The 15787-nt window shown below is 36.8% G+C and overlaps 1 protein-coding gene across 1 annotated transcript; it reads left to right on the plus strand.

Annotated features, from left to right (window-relative positions):
- The first annotated feature begins 13735 nt into the window (after nt 1-13735).
- LOC143850532 (uncharacterized) lies at nt 13736-15370 on the plus strand. Its single transcript, XM_077359773.1, has 2 exons — nt 13736-13960; nt 14146-15370. The coding sequence occupies exons 1-2, from the start codon at nt 13792-13794 to the stop codon at nt 15171-15173; spliced, it is 1197 nt and encodes a 398-aa protein (XP_077215888.1). The 5' UTR covers nt 13736-13791; the 3' UTR covers nt 15174-15370.
- The last annotated feature ends 417 nt before the right edge of the window (nt 15371-15787 follow it).

Below are 15787 nucleotides of genomic sequence, written 5' to 3' on the forward strand. Positions count from 1 at the left end.
GATCCATATGAAGACATACTTAAAAGGTCTAGATAAAGATATGGTAAAGATAATTGAAAATGAATTTATTTTAAATGCTAAATCTAAAGGATTAAATGAATATAATAAAAAATTATCTTTATTAAATACAAAAGCCCTAATTGCAACATGTTGTGCATTACCACCACACATTTATGAGAAGGTATCCTCATGTACTAATGCTAAAGAGATTTTAAATAAACTTGAAAAATCTTGTCAAAGTGAAATCCTATGCTTAAGTGGAATAATTGAGAAATCTAATGAAAATGCTTTGGAAAATATTGATTTCACATTTGAAGAACTACATTGTGTTTTTCAAGATTTGAATAAGAAACTTGAGGATCAACTAACTAAGAATTCAAACTTGAAAAATAATTTAGCTAGTATTCATAAGGAGTTTAGGTCACTAGAAATAGACCATGCACATCTTAGTGAAGAGAATGAAATGTTTGAAAATAATTTTATCGAACTAAGTGAAACCATTAAATCACTAAGAGAAGAAAATGAACTCCTTAAAGAAGAAGAAGATAAAATCAAGAATTCCTCATCCCTTGAAACAAATAACTTCAAAATGGAAATCAATGATTTGAAAATCAAGAATGAGAAACTTGAGTTGGAAAATTACAAACTACAAGAAAGTGTAAAACATAATTGCCATCATGACCATTCTTGTAGATCATCATGTTCATCCCGTCCATCTACCTACTCATATATGTCTTGTGATTTTTGTGGTAGATTTGGACATTACAAATCTAAATGTATGTTTAGATTTGTAAAAAGCAGTAAGTTTGTTTGGGTTAAAAAGGACTTATCACCTAGAGCAAACTTGCTTGGAACCAAGATGGTTTGGGTTCCAAAATCCCCTACTTGAATCACATCATATGATTAGTAGATTTAGGGGTAATGAGCTTAAAATGAAATATCTTTTGATAGATTTGTTTGTGTAGATACCATGTACTTATTCTTGTTTGATTCTCATGTATCTATACGTTCTACTCTAAGTGCACACACTATGTTTTAGATCTTATTGCACTTAGTATTCATCCACATTCATGCCACTATAGAATTTAATGTGAAAACCATAATTTGATCCTAATAGAATATACAACCACATCACTTGCCCATGTGTTCAAATTAAATCTACAAGTATATCCTTAGCATTTGAACCCATATTGGTAGTTGCTAGTAATTACATTAAATGATCACATCTTTCTAGCAAAACCAAAGGAAACCCATAGGTTTAAGACTTGAACCTAAATGGTTTTAAAATCCTTGGTCTCTTCCCAAAATTCATAAAAGAATATAATTTGTAAGGAAGTTGAAAATATGCCTAGATTCAATGTATCACTTGAAATGAAAATATCATAGGAATCTAGAATCATATTTGGGCATTTACTCACTTGAGTAAAATTAAAATTCACTATGGTGATTGTGTACACTAGATTATGATGGGAACATATATCTCCCACACATCTTGGTTTTCAATGGGCTTATGCACTATGTGCTTAATGCCTTATCTTTACATTTGTGGTATGTGAATGTAGGAAGAAGATGTTTGGACCATGTACCTTATGTATCATGATCATTGTGTCCAAACATGGTAGACTATCCATGGAAGCTTTGATATAGATCATATCTTCCTCATGATTACCCATAGTGGTATACTCTCACTCATGAGCCATGGATGTCTCTCTTAGACATGGTTCTTTAATGTCCATTCTTCTATGTCTAAGTTCTATAGAATCAAGTCAAATTGGAATTCTTATATATATATATTCTATAGATATCACCCCTTGGTTGATTATATCTACATGTATGAGATGTCAAACTTTAACTTAAAAGTCACTCAATTGGTGCCCTTAGCCTTCTTAGATTCTAAGAGGGAGATGGTACACTCACCGTAATTAAAATATTTAACAAATTGGCATTGTGCCTACCTCTCAAACATGAATAGGTATACATTTACATGTGATCTCCCTGGCTAGTTATATATGTTGCATACTTAGGGAAGTAAAACTTAAATTTGAAAAATATTATATCACATTTAGGGGGAGCATGAGCCAAAGATTGAACATCTTTTGTGCTATGCTTGTTTATCATGATGAGCTAGACTATGACTATCATTTTATCATGATAAACCGACACTTGGAGAGTAAAGTGTCTTCGTAGCCCAAGGGTTGATCTAAAATCATTCATTTGAAGATCCTTAGAGTCTATGTTAGGACTACCCTTTGGATTCATGCATTGCATGACTCTCTTTCAAAGGGGGAGCTTAAAGGTCAAGATTTGTCCTTAGTGGCTTATCATATGATACTCAATGTATATATCATTTAGATTATGATAAGTACACCCATTAGGAGCCATGATTGCTCCATATGTGGTTAGTTCGGGCTTGTCTTATGCTCCTAAATTGGTATCATCTAGCATGTGACTGTTTTAAGACAAAAAGCCCATAGCCTAGGACTTAAAGTCATATCTTTTAGGCTTTTAGACTTATCTTGGATGATCTAGATTGGTATCATCTATTCCAAGAATAAGTTTTGATGGCCAAGCATTCAATTGTCATATCTTTGGCCTATTGTGTAATGTCATACCTTGTTTTTATATAAGGCAAATGACAAATACAAAGGGGAGAGATTACCTTTGCTATATTCATGTTTAAAATGACTATAATGACTTGCTTATATAGTTCATTTTTTCATTCCCCACCTATATGTGCTTATATGTTCATACTTTAACAAAAAAAAAAAAACAAAAAAAAAAGGCTTAAATGTTCATCTTTTTGAATTTTGTGCTCAATCTTGAATATCTTTCTTGTTTCCCATTCATAGGAGAAAATTATACTTTGTAATCTTAATCTCTATGAATTTGATTGCTTATCATGTGTACTTTCACTTGAAAATTTGTATTTTCATGATAAGTTTCACTGTCATGCCATATATCCTAATAGTTAGCCATATTAGGATCAAATGTCCATTTCTATGCATGACAATTTAAGAATATATTTTTAACTTGAAATATATATATTCTTGCTTATCATGATGAGTCTATACTTACACATCACCTCATGATAAGATTCTAATAGGAATTTTAAAAACAAAAGGGGGCTTATCATGCTAAGTCTAAAACTTGCTTAATTTCTTTCATGATAAGTAAAATATAAGCTTTAACTTGCTAATCTATTACTATATTATGGGTCATAGGGTAGATTTATATTGGAATTATATATATACTAAGATATACCCTAAAAAGTTGTGCTAAATTTGGAATGTCTCTTTATTTTTCCAACATAGGCTTGATTTGTTTTGTGTCATTCCTTTCCTATGTTGATTATCTCTTATCATGCCATATATACATTAATTTAATTGGTAAATCATGACAAGAAACTAGGGGGAGCATCATATTCTCATTGTATATCTTGATGCTTTATGTATTGTGCTTAAGTGCTTAATTCTTCCTTTTTGCTTATGCCAAAAGGGGGAGAATTTGTATAATTGATTAGATCCATTATCATATGCATTCTTGTATTATACTTTGTTGAATATATCTCATGCATATGTTGAGGGGGAGTAGTCATGATTAAATTGTCCATCTAATCCTCATAAGAGGTTCCTCCCACCTATCTAATCAATTTGGTTTGATATCATCAAAAAGGGGGAGATTGTAAGCCCAAGGGTTCCCCATGGGTTCATTCAATGACCTTGTTTTGATGATTAACAAACACAAATTGATTAGTCGTTTATGGACTGATCAGTTGCCTTGAGTGTTGTGTCTTAGACAGGAACTTGACATGTCATATCGCCATTACACAATGCAACACAACACATGCTTGAGGATCAACATGCAAAGGAGCTTGAACACATTGGTGGCATCATCCTTGGAAGATGTTAAAGCAAGGAGCTCAAGTGAAGATCCCACAAGCAATCCAAGAACCACATTGAAGATCAAATGAAGATTGGCTCAAGAGTTCATTCAAGAGAGTGTTCAAAAGGGTAGTATGTATCACCTTTCTCTCTTGTGTTTTCTCTTGATCAAGGCACATCTTAAAACCCCTAAAATATGTTTTTCAAAGAGACTAACACACCCTTTAAGGACTTAAATGGATAAGTGAATGGCCATGGTGGTGTACCAACATGTTGGGACCCATATGGCATTCAACACAAGAATGAACAAAACAGAGTTCCGAAGCAACAACCTGGACCAGCAACTAAATCCTATCAAAACTTATTTAAAAAAATTTCAAATATTTTTGAAAATATTTTTAACAGATAGCTCTCATTTTTCTCATATCCGTAGAGTATAGGAACGTCAAAATCCGACGAGAAATGAGGGAGATATGAATTTTACAAGTTCAACACTGTTTGCTGGAAACCAGTCTCGGAACTCCGAGAATTATTCTCGGAGCTCCGAGCTCGGAACTCCGAGAAAATTCTCGGAGCTCCGAGAAATGCACCAGGTTCTTAAACTTAAATCTCTGTTTGGTTTCTCGGAACTCCGAGAAACCCTCGGAGCTCCGAGCTCGGAACTCCGAGAAAACTCTCGGAACTCCGAGAAGTGTATTTTCTCAAAAAATTATAGCCGTTTGGAGGCCCAACGGCTAGTTGATTTTTTGACCCAGTTTTGACTGTTTTACCCCCCAAACGGTCACATGGAGTTGGGACTTTATATATATACCCATTCAAGGGTTTAAAACACAATATGAACATGTTCCAACCTTAACAAACCCTAGAAACTTATTTGCAACCATTTTTGGGTTAATATTTCTCACCAATCCATTGTGCCTTGATTTTGGGAAAATCATTTGAGATTGGTTTAGGCTTTCATTTGCAAATTATTTTTGAGAGAAAGTGTGTGAACTACAACTTGTAATCAAGCCTAGTAAGAGGCTAATACTTCTTCTTCTTCTTTATTCGATCGGTGGCAAGGGCATCCGTGTTTAATTCCCTTGGGAGAAAGCGCTTAGAACTCGGCGAAGAAGGAGAGTCATTGTAAAGGTGGAAGGGCATCCTTATCTAATTCCCTTGGAGTGTAAAAGCCTCGGAGCCGGGCGTCGTGGAGGTCTCAATAGTGGAAATCCTCAAGTGCGACCTTGAGTAGAGTGGAGTAGGCCGTTTGCCGAACCACTATAAATCTTTGTGTCACTTGTGTTGGTATTTCTCTATCTTTCTCTCCCTCTCACTTTCTTATTTATTTGTGCTTGTATTCTTACATATTTGGAATTGAGTGAGTAGTTAGCATTTTGGTTTTGATTGAATATTGGTACCTTGCTAACTAGGCTATAAATCACCTAATTAAGTTTCGTAATCAACAAGGGTTTTTGAACTTATATTAATTTGTAATATTGTTTAAGTTCAACTATTTCAAACTTAATTAAACAAGGGATAAGTCTTGGGTGAAATTTTAGTAAAAGTTTTTAAAAGGTAAAAGTTTTATAAACATCCTATTCACCCCCCTCTAGGTTGCCAAACCAAGTCACTACTTGGATTTCAATCTTCTTCTTGAAGATCCATTTACATCCTATCGGTTTAGACCCAGGTGGTAGATCAACCAAAATCCAAGTTTTATTACCCCTGATAGAATCAATTTCGTCATTAATTGCTTCTTTCCAAAAAGCAGCATCTTGTGACTTTATGGCTTCTCCATAGGTTTGAGGGTCACTTTCTATGCTTAAGTTTAACAAGACAGAACCTTGGAGTTTTTCCCTTGTCCCTTCTACCAGGTAGGTTACAAAGTCAGGGCCAAAACTTCTATCCCTTCTATCTCTTGAACTTCTTCTTATTTTACTAGGTTGTACACTAGGTTCACCAACTTCTGTTTGTGATTCTAAAGGAATGATCTACAAAAGTTGTAGGTTCAATTTCTTTAGGAATTGAAGTGAACCTATTTTCATAGAAAAAGGCATCTCTAGATTCAATTATGGTATTGACATCTATGAAATCATTAGGTTCTATAACTAAGAACCTATAGGCCTTACTGTGACTAGCATATCCCAAAAAGATACACTCAATACCCTTTTCACCTAATTTTCTTAACTTAGGTTTAGGGACTTTAACTATAGATCTACAACCCCAAACTTTAAGGTAACTTAAGTTTGGTTTCCTTTTCTTCCACAATTCATAAGGGGTTATATTAGATTTCTTACTTGGTACCCTATTCAAAATGTGACAAGCTGTAAGTAAGGCTTCACCCCAAAAACTTTTATTTAAACCAGAATTAACAAGCATTGCATTAATTATTTCAGTAAGTGTCATATTCTTCCTTTCTGCTACACCATTTTGTTGTGGTGTATAAGGGGCAGAAGTTTCATGGACTATGCCTACTGATTCACAGAAATGAGGAAAGTGATATTCACCACCTCTATCTGATCTGAGACATTTAATGCTTATTATACATTGGTTTTCTACTTCAATTTTATAAATCTTAAAATTTTCTAAAACCTCATCTTTATGACTAAGTAGATAAACATAACAGTACTTAGAATAATCATCAATAAATGTAACAAAATACTTTTTACCTCCCTTTGTGGGAACACTATGTATGTCACATACATCACTATGAATTAAATCTAACAAGTTAGAAGTTCTATCTACTTTAGGAAATGACTTAGTGATTATCTTGGTTTGCATGCATGTTTTACATCTATCTACTAAGTCATTTTCATATTTAGGAATTAAGGTTAACTTAACCATATCATTCATTTTCCTAGTATTTACATGTCCTAAACGATTATGCCATAAAGATAAAGAAGAATCCAAAACATAAGCAAAGACATTCACTTTATTGATATTAAGTTTGAACATCCCTTCATACATATATCCCTTCCCAACAAAAGTACCCCCCTTAGAAAGAATGAACTTGTCAGATTCAAATACAAGTTTGAAGCCATTCTTGTTGAGAATGCTTCCAGACACTAAGTTCTTTCTAACTTCTGGTACATGGTAGACACCGGTTAGAGTGAGTCGCTTGCCGGATGTGAACTCAAGTTCCACCTTGCCCTTCCCTTTGACTTCTGCTGTCGACGAATTTCCCATGTATAACACGCTTCCATCTTCAACTGTTTCATAAGTTGAAAACAGGTTCCTGTCTTTACAGACATGCATCGTCGCACCAGAGTCAATCCACCAATCATTGCCATCTTCAAGCATATTTGCCTCTGAAATCACGGCGACAAACTTTTCTTTGTCTGTTGGTGCACCCGACTTCTTATCCTTAAGAAGTCGGCACTCACTCTTGTAATGGCCTGGTTTGCCACAGTTGAAACAAGCACCCTTTCTTTTCTTATTCTTATTAGTCTTCTTTTCAGGGTGTTTGTTTCTCTTCCAATTGCCTTTTCCTTGTTGGTTCGAATTCTTGACATTTTTCACCAAATGGATCTTAAAGGATACAATTTCATTTTCTTTCTTGTCTCTGATTCTTTACTCTTCCTCAATCCTGAGGCATTGAGCGAAGTCTTCAATAGACATTTCCTCTTTCTTGTGTTTTAGACTTTTTCTAAAGTCTTTCCAATTTAGTGGAAGTTTGTCAATAATTGATAGGACAATGAAGGAATCATCAAGAAGGATGCCTTGCAAATGAATTTGGTTAATTACATGTTGTATTTCATGTAATTGATCAATAACAGACTTATCATCTACCATTTTAAAATTTAAAATTGACTCACAGTGAATTTCTTGCTACTGGCATCTTCCGCCAAGTATTTGGCTTCAAGTGCATTCCAGATTTCACTTGCTGATCCCATGCCTTGATATATGTCAAATAGTGTATCTGACATAGCATTTAGGATGTGCCATTTGCAAATGTAGTCATCCTGTTCCCACTTCATCCTTGCACGAGCCTCCGCCAAAGTTTAATTTTTATTCGCTGACGGCTTTAGAGTAGTGAGAACATGGACCACTTTGAGTGATGTCAAAATGAAGTGCAACTTCTTTTGCCAGCGCTTGAAATTTCCTTTGTCGAAACGTTCGAGTTTGACAAAGTCTTGGGTCATTTGACGAACTGAATAAAGTGCCATTGAAACAATAGTAGAAAATCTTGTCTTAAGATTGTTGGAAATTTGTTGAGGGTACTGTTGATCATAGAAAACAGAAACTTGTTGCTTCAAGGCGTGATATCACTTTCCTTAAGACAAGATTCACCCCCACTAGTAGTGTGCAAAGGGGATCCGCGAATTGCCTCCAAGATACAATGAAGCCTAGTAGGGAAGCCCTACTAATGTTTGATGACGCGTAGCACTAGCGGAATCAAACCCGAAATGCCCTTCCAAAATTTCAAGCCTTAGAGAAATCTCTAGATTCTGTTTCTGCAGAAAAACAGTATCTAGAACAGTAAACAAAAGAAAAACAGTATGTAGAAATACTTGGGGATTTTTGTAGGAGTGTAGAAGAGAGTGTAAAGTCAGTCAGAATTGCCAATTCGATTTCTATATGAAATGACTGAAGTTTGCACATTTTTATAGACCATCTGGTGTCTTTTCAGTGTGAAAAACACCTCTATAGGGCACCTTTCCAGAATGTTTGAAATCTGACAGTTAGATTGCACCCATTGATATTGAATGGTCCTGATCGATTCTAGAGGTGACTGTTGGTTTGAGTAAAACCTCTCTCCAACCCAGTCATCGTTAGATCAACCATCTATGGTGTGGATCGCACCCCCTTAGCACATGACCGTTGGGGGAAGGGACACAACCCATTTGATCACACCCTTTGACCGTTGGAGTCATGGGCCCGTTGGGCCGACCGTTAGGCCCGAACCGAAACGGGCCCACCGTTAGGCCCGAACCGAAGCCCAACCCAACTGAACCATTCGGCTTGATGGGCCTGCGAACCATTTGACCCACCCATCCGACCGGTCCACCTTCATCTTGATCCAACGGTGCAGATCAAATCTGGAAAAATTAAAGGCTCCAATCGCTCATCGCGACGTTGAAGTGCAAAGTGCGCCTAAAAAAACGCCAATAAAGCGCCCTATAGCCCATTGCCCACGCCGCGCGCGCGCGTGCGCGTGTGCGAACGGTGCGTTGCACCGTCCCGCGGGTCCAACCATGAGTTCAACCCAATGTGCAATCAACAAGAGTTAGAAAATGTAGTGCTTTATAAGCCCTTCTCTTTCTTTTCTCTCATCCGGTACAGGACTATATTTTCAACTACACTTCTACATCCATTTGTAAAAGCAAATATTTCCAAGAAAACATTTTCTTTTTCCCAAACGCTTTTGATAAAACATTTTCCAAAACACTAAAACATGTAATATACATGATTTTGAAAATGCAAAATCACTAACAAAAATTGTCTTCACTTGATTACGTTGAATATGCTTCGTTCAATTATTTTGAAGAACAATTAATTCAGCTTGAAGATACTACCTATTGCAATGTCGAGGAGCGGATGACAATATTCTTGCACATAATAGCACACAATCGAAGGAATCATAATATTAGAGCATACACTAGACGATCAGGGCCAACTGTTTCTCATTATTTCTACAAGTTGTTGAAAACTATTTTTAGTGTACAGTATAACACCTCCATCACTAAAACACCAAGAGTAATTCTCAATAATTTGAGATGGATACCGTACACTTCAATGTAGCCTCACGTTACTTACAAACTACAAATCCAAAGCATGTTATAAATTTAAAGTTTACATTAATGATTGACACTTTCATGCTTCTAATTTAGAATTGCATCGGTGTAATAGACATAGACAGAGCCCACATTCCTGTTAGAGTGTCATCCCAAAATGTATTGGTCGCATGTGACTTTGATTTAAAGATTACTTACGATTTGGTTGGATGGGAGAGGTTGGCATCCGACTAAGTATATTAGGAGACATAATAGCAAGGCCGGACGAGATTGCTTGTCTTTCGAGTATGATATTATTATTAATTCCAAAGGAATCATAGGCTTGCTGATTAGGGGTGCAACTTGGGTCGGGTTGAGGCCACCCCTAACCCAACCCGAGATAGTATTCCCTCACCCTAACCTGACCCAACCCGAGCCACAGGTTGAGGATGGTCAACCTAACCCACCCCGCCTCTAAATCTCTCAACTCTAATCCAACCCCCATCTAACCTGAAATCAGGTCGGGTTCGGGTTCACCTAGGGTCAAATAGAAAAATACAAGAAAAAAGCATAACCCAAAGACAATCAAGATAAAATTAGACGACGGAGGTCGGGTTCGGGTTGCCAAGGCCTCAACACTAACCCAACCCGAAATTAAATGGGGTTGGCTTTTCCCAACCCAACCCGAGCCAAAATCAGGTTGAACCCATCGGGTTCAGGTTGAGCCCAACCCAAGTCGCACCCCTATTGCTGATGAGGGTACTCACATATTATTCTTTCTTATTATAGGAAAGTATTATCTTGCTGATGTGGATACTCATGTGTTATTCTTTTTTGGAACATCGTGAGGCAATCTACATGGCCTTGATCCCATCCTTAACCGGCATCCAATGTGTAAGATAAAGAACTTAAAAAAAACAGGACTTCGGGATACCTTTCTTCATGACTATCTCCAGGTTGCATGGGTGCTCAGGCCTTGTTTGTCCCAGACTCTTCCATTTTTCAGGGCTTGGTTGGTTGTGTGTGTGTGTTGGGGAGAAGGGGGGGGGGGGGGGGGGGGGGGGGGGGGGGGCATCATTTCCCTATTTTAAATTTATATTGCTATCAAGTTGACTCAACTCGACCGAGCCTAGTCATCTCGGATACCATGGTTCGAGAAGCCTAATCGGATCATCGGATAAAGAAGAAACTGTTGGACTTTAAGTATTTGAGTAGGCGACGAGAAGAAATTAAGGTTTGATAAAGGTGCATTCTTGCTCTGAATACTAAGTAAAATCTGCTATAAAATGAATGAGAGAGGAAGATGAGGAACCCAAATCCTTGAGATGTATTCTCATTAATAATCTAAATAGCAATGGAAAAAATGTACCTACACTCCTTTGTTTTGATAATGGAACTCACTTCACTAAACACTTATACTGAACCACTCGCGGTTCTACACCCCAGAAATATATCCGCTGCTTGAGAAAGTGGTGTTTTTAGGTGATGATGTTGTTGTTAATGGATCTCACTCCTTGGATTTGTTGGGTATAAAGTATAACCCTATTTATGTTCTAATATAAGCCTAATAAGATAATGGACATGTGTAGTGGGCCTACATGGCTACAGTCCATTAACCAGTCATAACATGTCACGAGGCGTTTCATCGTTATTACAAGTATCTCAATTTCTCGAACCCCAATTATTGGCTCAAAATTCGACTGCGGATGGGCATTTGAGATGAATGTTTATGATCTAAAAGCATATAAGAAAGCTAACGTGACCGCGCGATATGGAGACCATTCGCTTTGGAAACTTGGGACCCTACCTCCCTGCCTTCTCGCATTTTATGGACTGACCGAGCCACTTGAGCGGAGATGGCATGTTTTGGGATTAGGCTATGACTTAGAATATTTTCTTTATTATTTTCTATTAACAAAGAAAATAATAGATACAAGAGAAAATAATATATTTGCATTAATGTTGGTGTCACAAGGATAATTTGCCAAGTTGTCTGCAACAAGGTTTCCTTTTTTGCAAATGTGAGTAATAGAAAATTCCGTGGGCGATAATATTTCCTTTAATGATGTTGACAAGGACAAGATATCAGATTCAATTGCATCATTATAATGTAAAGTATCTCTCATAGCTCTAGCTTCAGCCACCACGTTAGTATTCACATCATAGAAATGAGAGAAATAAATCTTACCATCTATTATTATTATCTCTGATAACACCCTCCTGCGAACCTATTCTTCTTCTTCCTCCTTTCAAGGTTAAAATCCAAGCTCCTGAACCCAAGAGACTGGTGGCAACATCAATTTTCTATGGGCATTAAGGTAGGGCTTGACATATTTATTTATCTGCCTAAGCTACCCTAAGACTAGCTCCTAAATTACCAAAGGGGTTCCATAGATAAGAAGTAGGGTGGTTTAATCCTAAGATTTTTGGGGTTAAAAGATAAGCTTACTAGTGCTAATTGGAATTAAGGGAGTGATTAGAGAGGAGATTTTCTAAACAATAATCCATTTTTTTTTAAGGTTTTAGAAGCTCGAAAATATACTACTCCGGCACTCCCAAAGTCCTCCCCTAGGAAATTTATTGGATTTTTATGTGGGTAACCTTAGGGAATCCAAGTGTCTTCTTAGAAATAGCCCCCATGTACCAAGCGTAATTTAGTCATTTCATAAGATGATAAGAATTTGATGGATGCATGGTTGGGAATTAAGATAGAATTCTTGAAAAGTACATAATCTCTACTCGATAATATCTATTTTGGCAACCAAGGGATGAGTGGATGTGATTGAAACCATACTAAGATGGTCACTTTACAGGTTCAAAGAATGAAAAAGTCATCTGTAATTCACGGGAAAAGCTTGAAAACATTGTAAGGGTCATTGTCTCATGAAACATCACAAGAGTTTTATAGATTGGGAACTTTATCTGGGCACTCTTAACTAGCCCTTGATATTTGATCCAACCAATGCCGACTTTACAAGAGGCTGTCAAATGTCAAGTCGGCATCCATGTTTATACCCTCATTATCATAAGGAATTCATCATGTTGCCCTCAATACATTCATTGAAACTTAAACTTTTAGTAAAATTGGCTAAGACGATCACTGGTTATAAAAATCAAAAGAATAAATTTTTAATTGAAAGTATGCAAGCCACCATTAAAAAAATAGAAATTTCTATTGCCTAAGACAATCCCTGACTGATATAAACCATTCATTTGTTGAGCCTTGGTCCTCGGATTGTTAGGATCATCCTATGGAGAAGAAGATTATTGGGGGCATGCCAAGGACCAACAAAAAAATGGTCTAGATCACCCAATAATGTGGGCCCCACTATTTCTTTTTGTTACTTATGAAAACTAATTGTCCAATATGGGTATTATTTTTGATAAAATAAAATAAAATAAAATAAAATAAAAAAATTAAAAAAAAGAAAAAAGAAAAAGTGATATTATAATTCAAGTAGAAGTCCCTAGTCCCTACACCTTCAAAAATTGGAGGCCCACAATACCCAAGGGAAAGTTATAATTCCAATCTTGGCTGCTTGTGGCCTCCAAATCTGTGGCTATCTAATCCTCTCGTGAACCAAAGTGAGACCCATCTGTGATTTTTGGCATTTTCTGTAAGAAAAATTAAAAAATAAACATCATACCAGTCCCAGCCAAAGAAAAGCCTCAACATCATCCTCTTTTTATATTTTCTATTTTTTTGTTTTGGTGGCTTTTTGAGGATAGACAAACCATCATTCACTGTTTCTTGTTTCCAGTTAACTAGTTTTTGCATGAAAAACATAAAGAAGGATGGTTGGTCATGGATTTCTAAGAAGAAAAGGTACCGACCTCTAATTTCTCTACTTACACAATTTGATAAAACAGTACAGTAAAAAAGAAATATCTAACAAGTAAAAAAAATAAGGGATTTGCTAGGGACCACCCCAGAAAGGCATTTCGCGGCTGGCTGTTGCATGTGAGAGCGGCCACCTCAGATGGATTAAATGAATAAGACAAAATCTGCTGAAAAGTGAGCCTATGTGGCTGCTCTCACATGCAACAGCCAGCCCCGAAATGCCTCTGCGATGGTTGCTAGCAAACCCCTAAAAATAATATAAAAAACAACTGTAAAGGAAGAAAAAAGAAAACAATAATCAGTAGAAGAAATCACAGAATTCAATAAATAATAGCCTACCCCATCAAGGATTCTTAGTCAGAGAGTTCAGAGAATGGGCAGTATGAGAAAAAGCTGGTTCCTAATTTTCATTTTCAGTTTCCTCTTCCACAATGTTGCTGCTAAACATGAGAAGCAATTTCCATCTGCAATGGTGGTGGGAACTGTTTACTGTGACACATGTTTTCACCAAGAATTCTCAAAGACCAGCCATTTCATATCAGGTTCATTTTTCATTCAGTTCAAGAGTGCTAGAATTTTGTTTTCCTTGAATGAGCTGGACTGAAAGCTAACCCACTTGTTTTGTTTTTTTTTTTTGAAAAAGAAAGCTAACCCATTTCTGTTTTCAGAATTTTGTTTTCCTTGAATGAAATGGACTGAAAGCTCACCCATTTCTGTTTTCTTGCAGGTGCTTCTGTTGCACTAGAATGTGGAGAGATGGGACTAAAATCCAGTTTCCGAAAACTAGTAAAGACGAATGAACACGGGGAGTTCAAAGTTCATCTACCTTTCGCAGTCGGTAAATATGTCAAGAGAATCAAGAGCTGTTCAGTGAAGTTACTAGGTAGCAGTGAACCATACTGCGCAGTGGCATCCAAAGCCACTTCTTCTTCACTCCATCTCAAGTCAAGGAAAGAAGGAATTCACATTTTTTCGGCCGGGTTTTTCACCTTCAAGCCTTTGAAACAACCAGAGCTATGTTACCAGAAACCAAGCCCTACAACCTCCTCAAAATTCAGTTCCATGAAGACTTTGCTCCCAAACTTTCCTACATTTCCTCCACTAAGTCAAAGCCCACCAATGCAAAATCTACCCCCTAGTCCTCAAGTTCCAACACTCCCAACATTACCAACTCTACCACCAATGATAAATCTACCTCCTATACCTCAACTTCCCCAACTCCCATCAGTCCCAACATTACCAACTCCACCACCACTCCCCATTTTGGGACCAGTCCCAAAACAACCAAGTCAGCCAACACCAGCTCAACTTTCAAACCAAAATCCATCTCAAGATAAGAAAACAGAGCAAGCAACATTCTTTTTTCTTACTCCAACAATACCATTTATTCCATCACCTGGACTTCCCCTGCCTCCAATCCCATTGCTGCCACCACCATCACTTCTACCTCCAAACCCATTACTGCCACCACCATCACTTCTACCTCCAAACCCATTACTGCCACCACCATCACTTCTACCTCCAAACCCATTCCAGCCACCACCATCACTTTTACCTCCAAACCCATTACAGCCACCACCATCAATTCTACCTCCAAACCCATTCCAGCCAACACCAACGCCACCATTCTTCAATTTCCCTCCAATTCCAGGCATTACTCCACCATCACCACCACCACCTGTTATCCCTTTTCCTTTCCCCCCTATTTTCCCTGGTATTCCCCCAGCTTCTCCATCAAAGAAAACCTCTCCTTGATTACATCATGTTGTTGCTTTGAGTTTTATGTGTTTGTCTAAGAATAACTGTATCCTTAGTTTATGCATGTTTGTCTTTGTTTTGTGATAGATTTTTTTTTTTTTTTTTTTTGAATGGTATTTGTTTTCTGATAGATAAGATAGTAAGGTTACTGTAATTATAATTGTTTCTGGAATAAATATGATGTTCATGTGGTATGTAATACTAATGTGAGGATATGAGTTAGCAATAAGGTTTACTATAAAGTGGAATTCAGGTTCAAGTGATGGTTTTTCGTTTAAAATAAGTCCCCTTCTCTAATATTAATAATGTGATATTCTCTATCTTCAAAATCACTTGACACCCTCAAATTTATCACTAGTTGCAACAGCATTTAATTTATGCAGTTATAACCCACTCAACTACAAACTAAAGCAAAGAGCTGTCCATTTTCCAATGATAGGGCATCTGAGTTTTACTTCCAATCACATTGTCAATAGTTTCTCACGGGTATTTTGTCTTTCTTGTGGAATGGAACCCCTGGGGGTAATTCATCCGTTTCAGTGTTCCACTTTACAAAAAAAATGACAAAGTTGAGATGTTAAAAAATCAAATTTTAATTAAATTTTTTTTTT

Source organism: Tasmannia lanceolata, unplaced genomic scaffold (assembly GCF_043159265.1).
Source record: "Tasmannia lanceolata isolate RefF3 unplaced genomic scaffold, GAP_Taslan_0.1 ptg000018l, whole genome shotgun sequence".
Taxonomy (NCBI): domain Eukaryota; kingdom Viridiplantae; phylum Streptophyta; class Magnoliopsida; order Canellales; family Winteraceae; genus Tasmannia; species Tasmannia lanceolata.

Coding starts and splice junctions, on each gene's coding strand:
- LOC143850532 (XM_077359773.1), top strand. CDS start 13,792: ATGGGCAGTATGAGAAAAAGCTGGTTCCTAATTTTCATTTTCAGTTTC. Junction 13,961..14,145: donor GACCAGCCATTTCATATCAG/GTTCATTTTTCA, acceptor GTTTTCTTGCAG/GTGCTTCTGTTGCACTAGAA.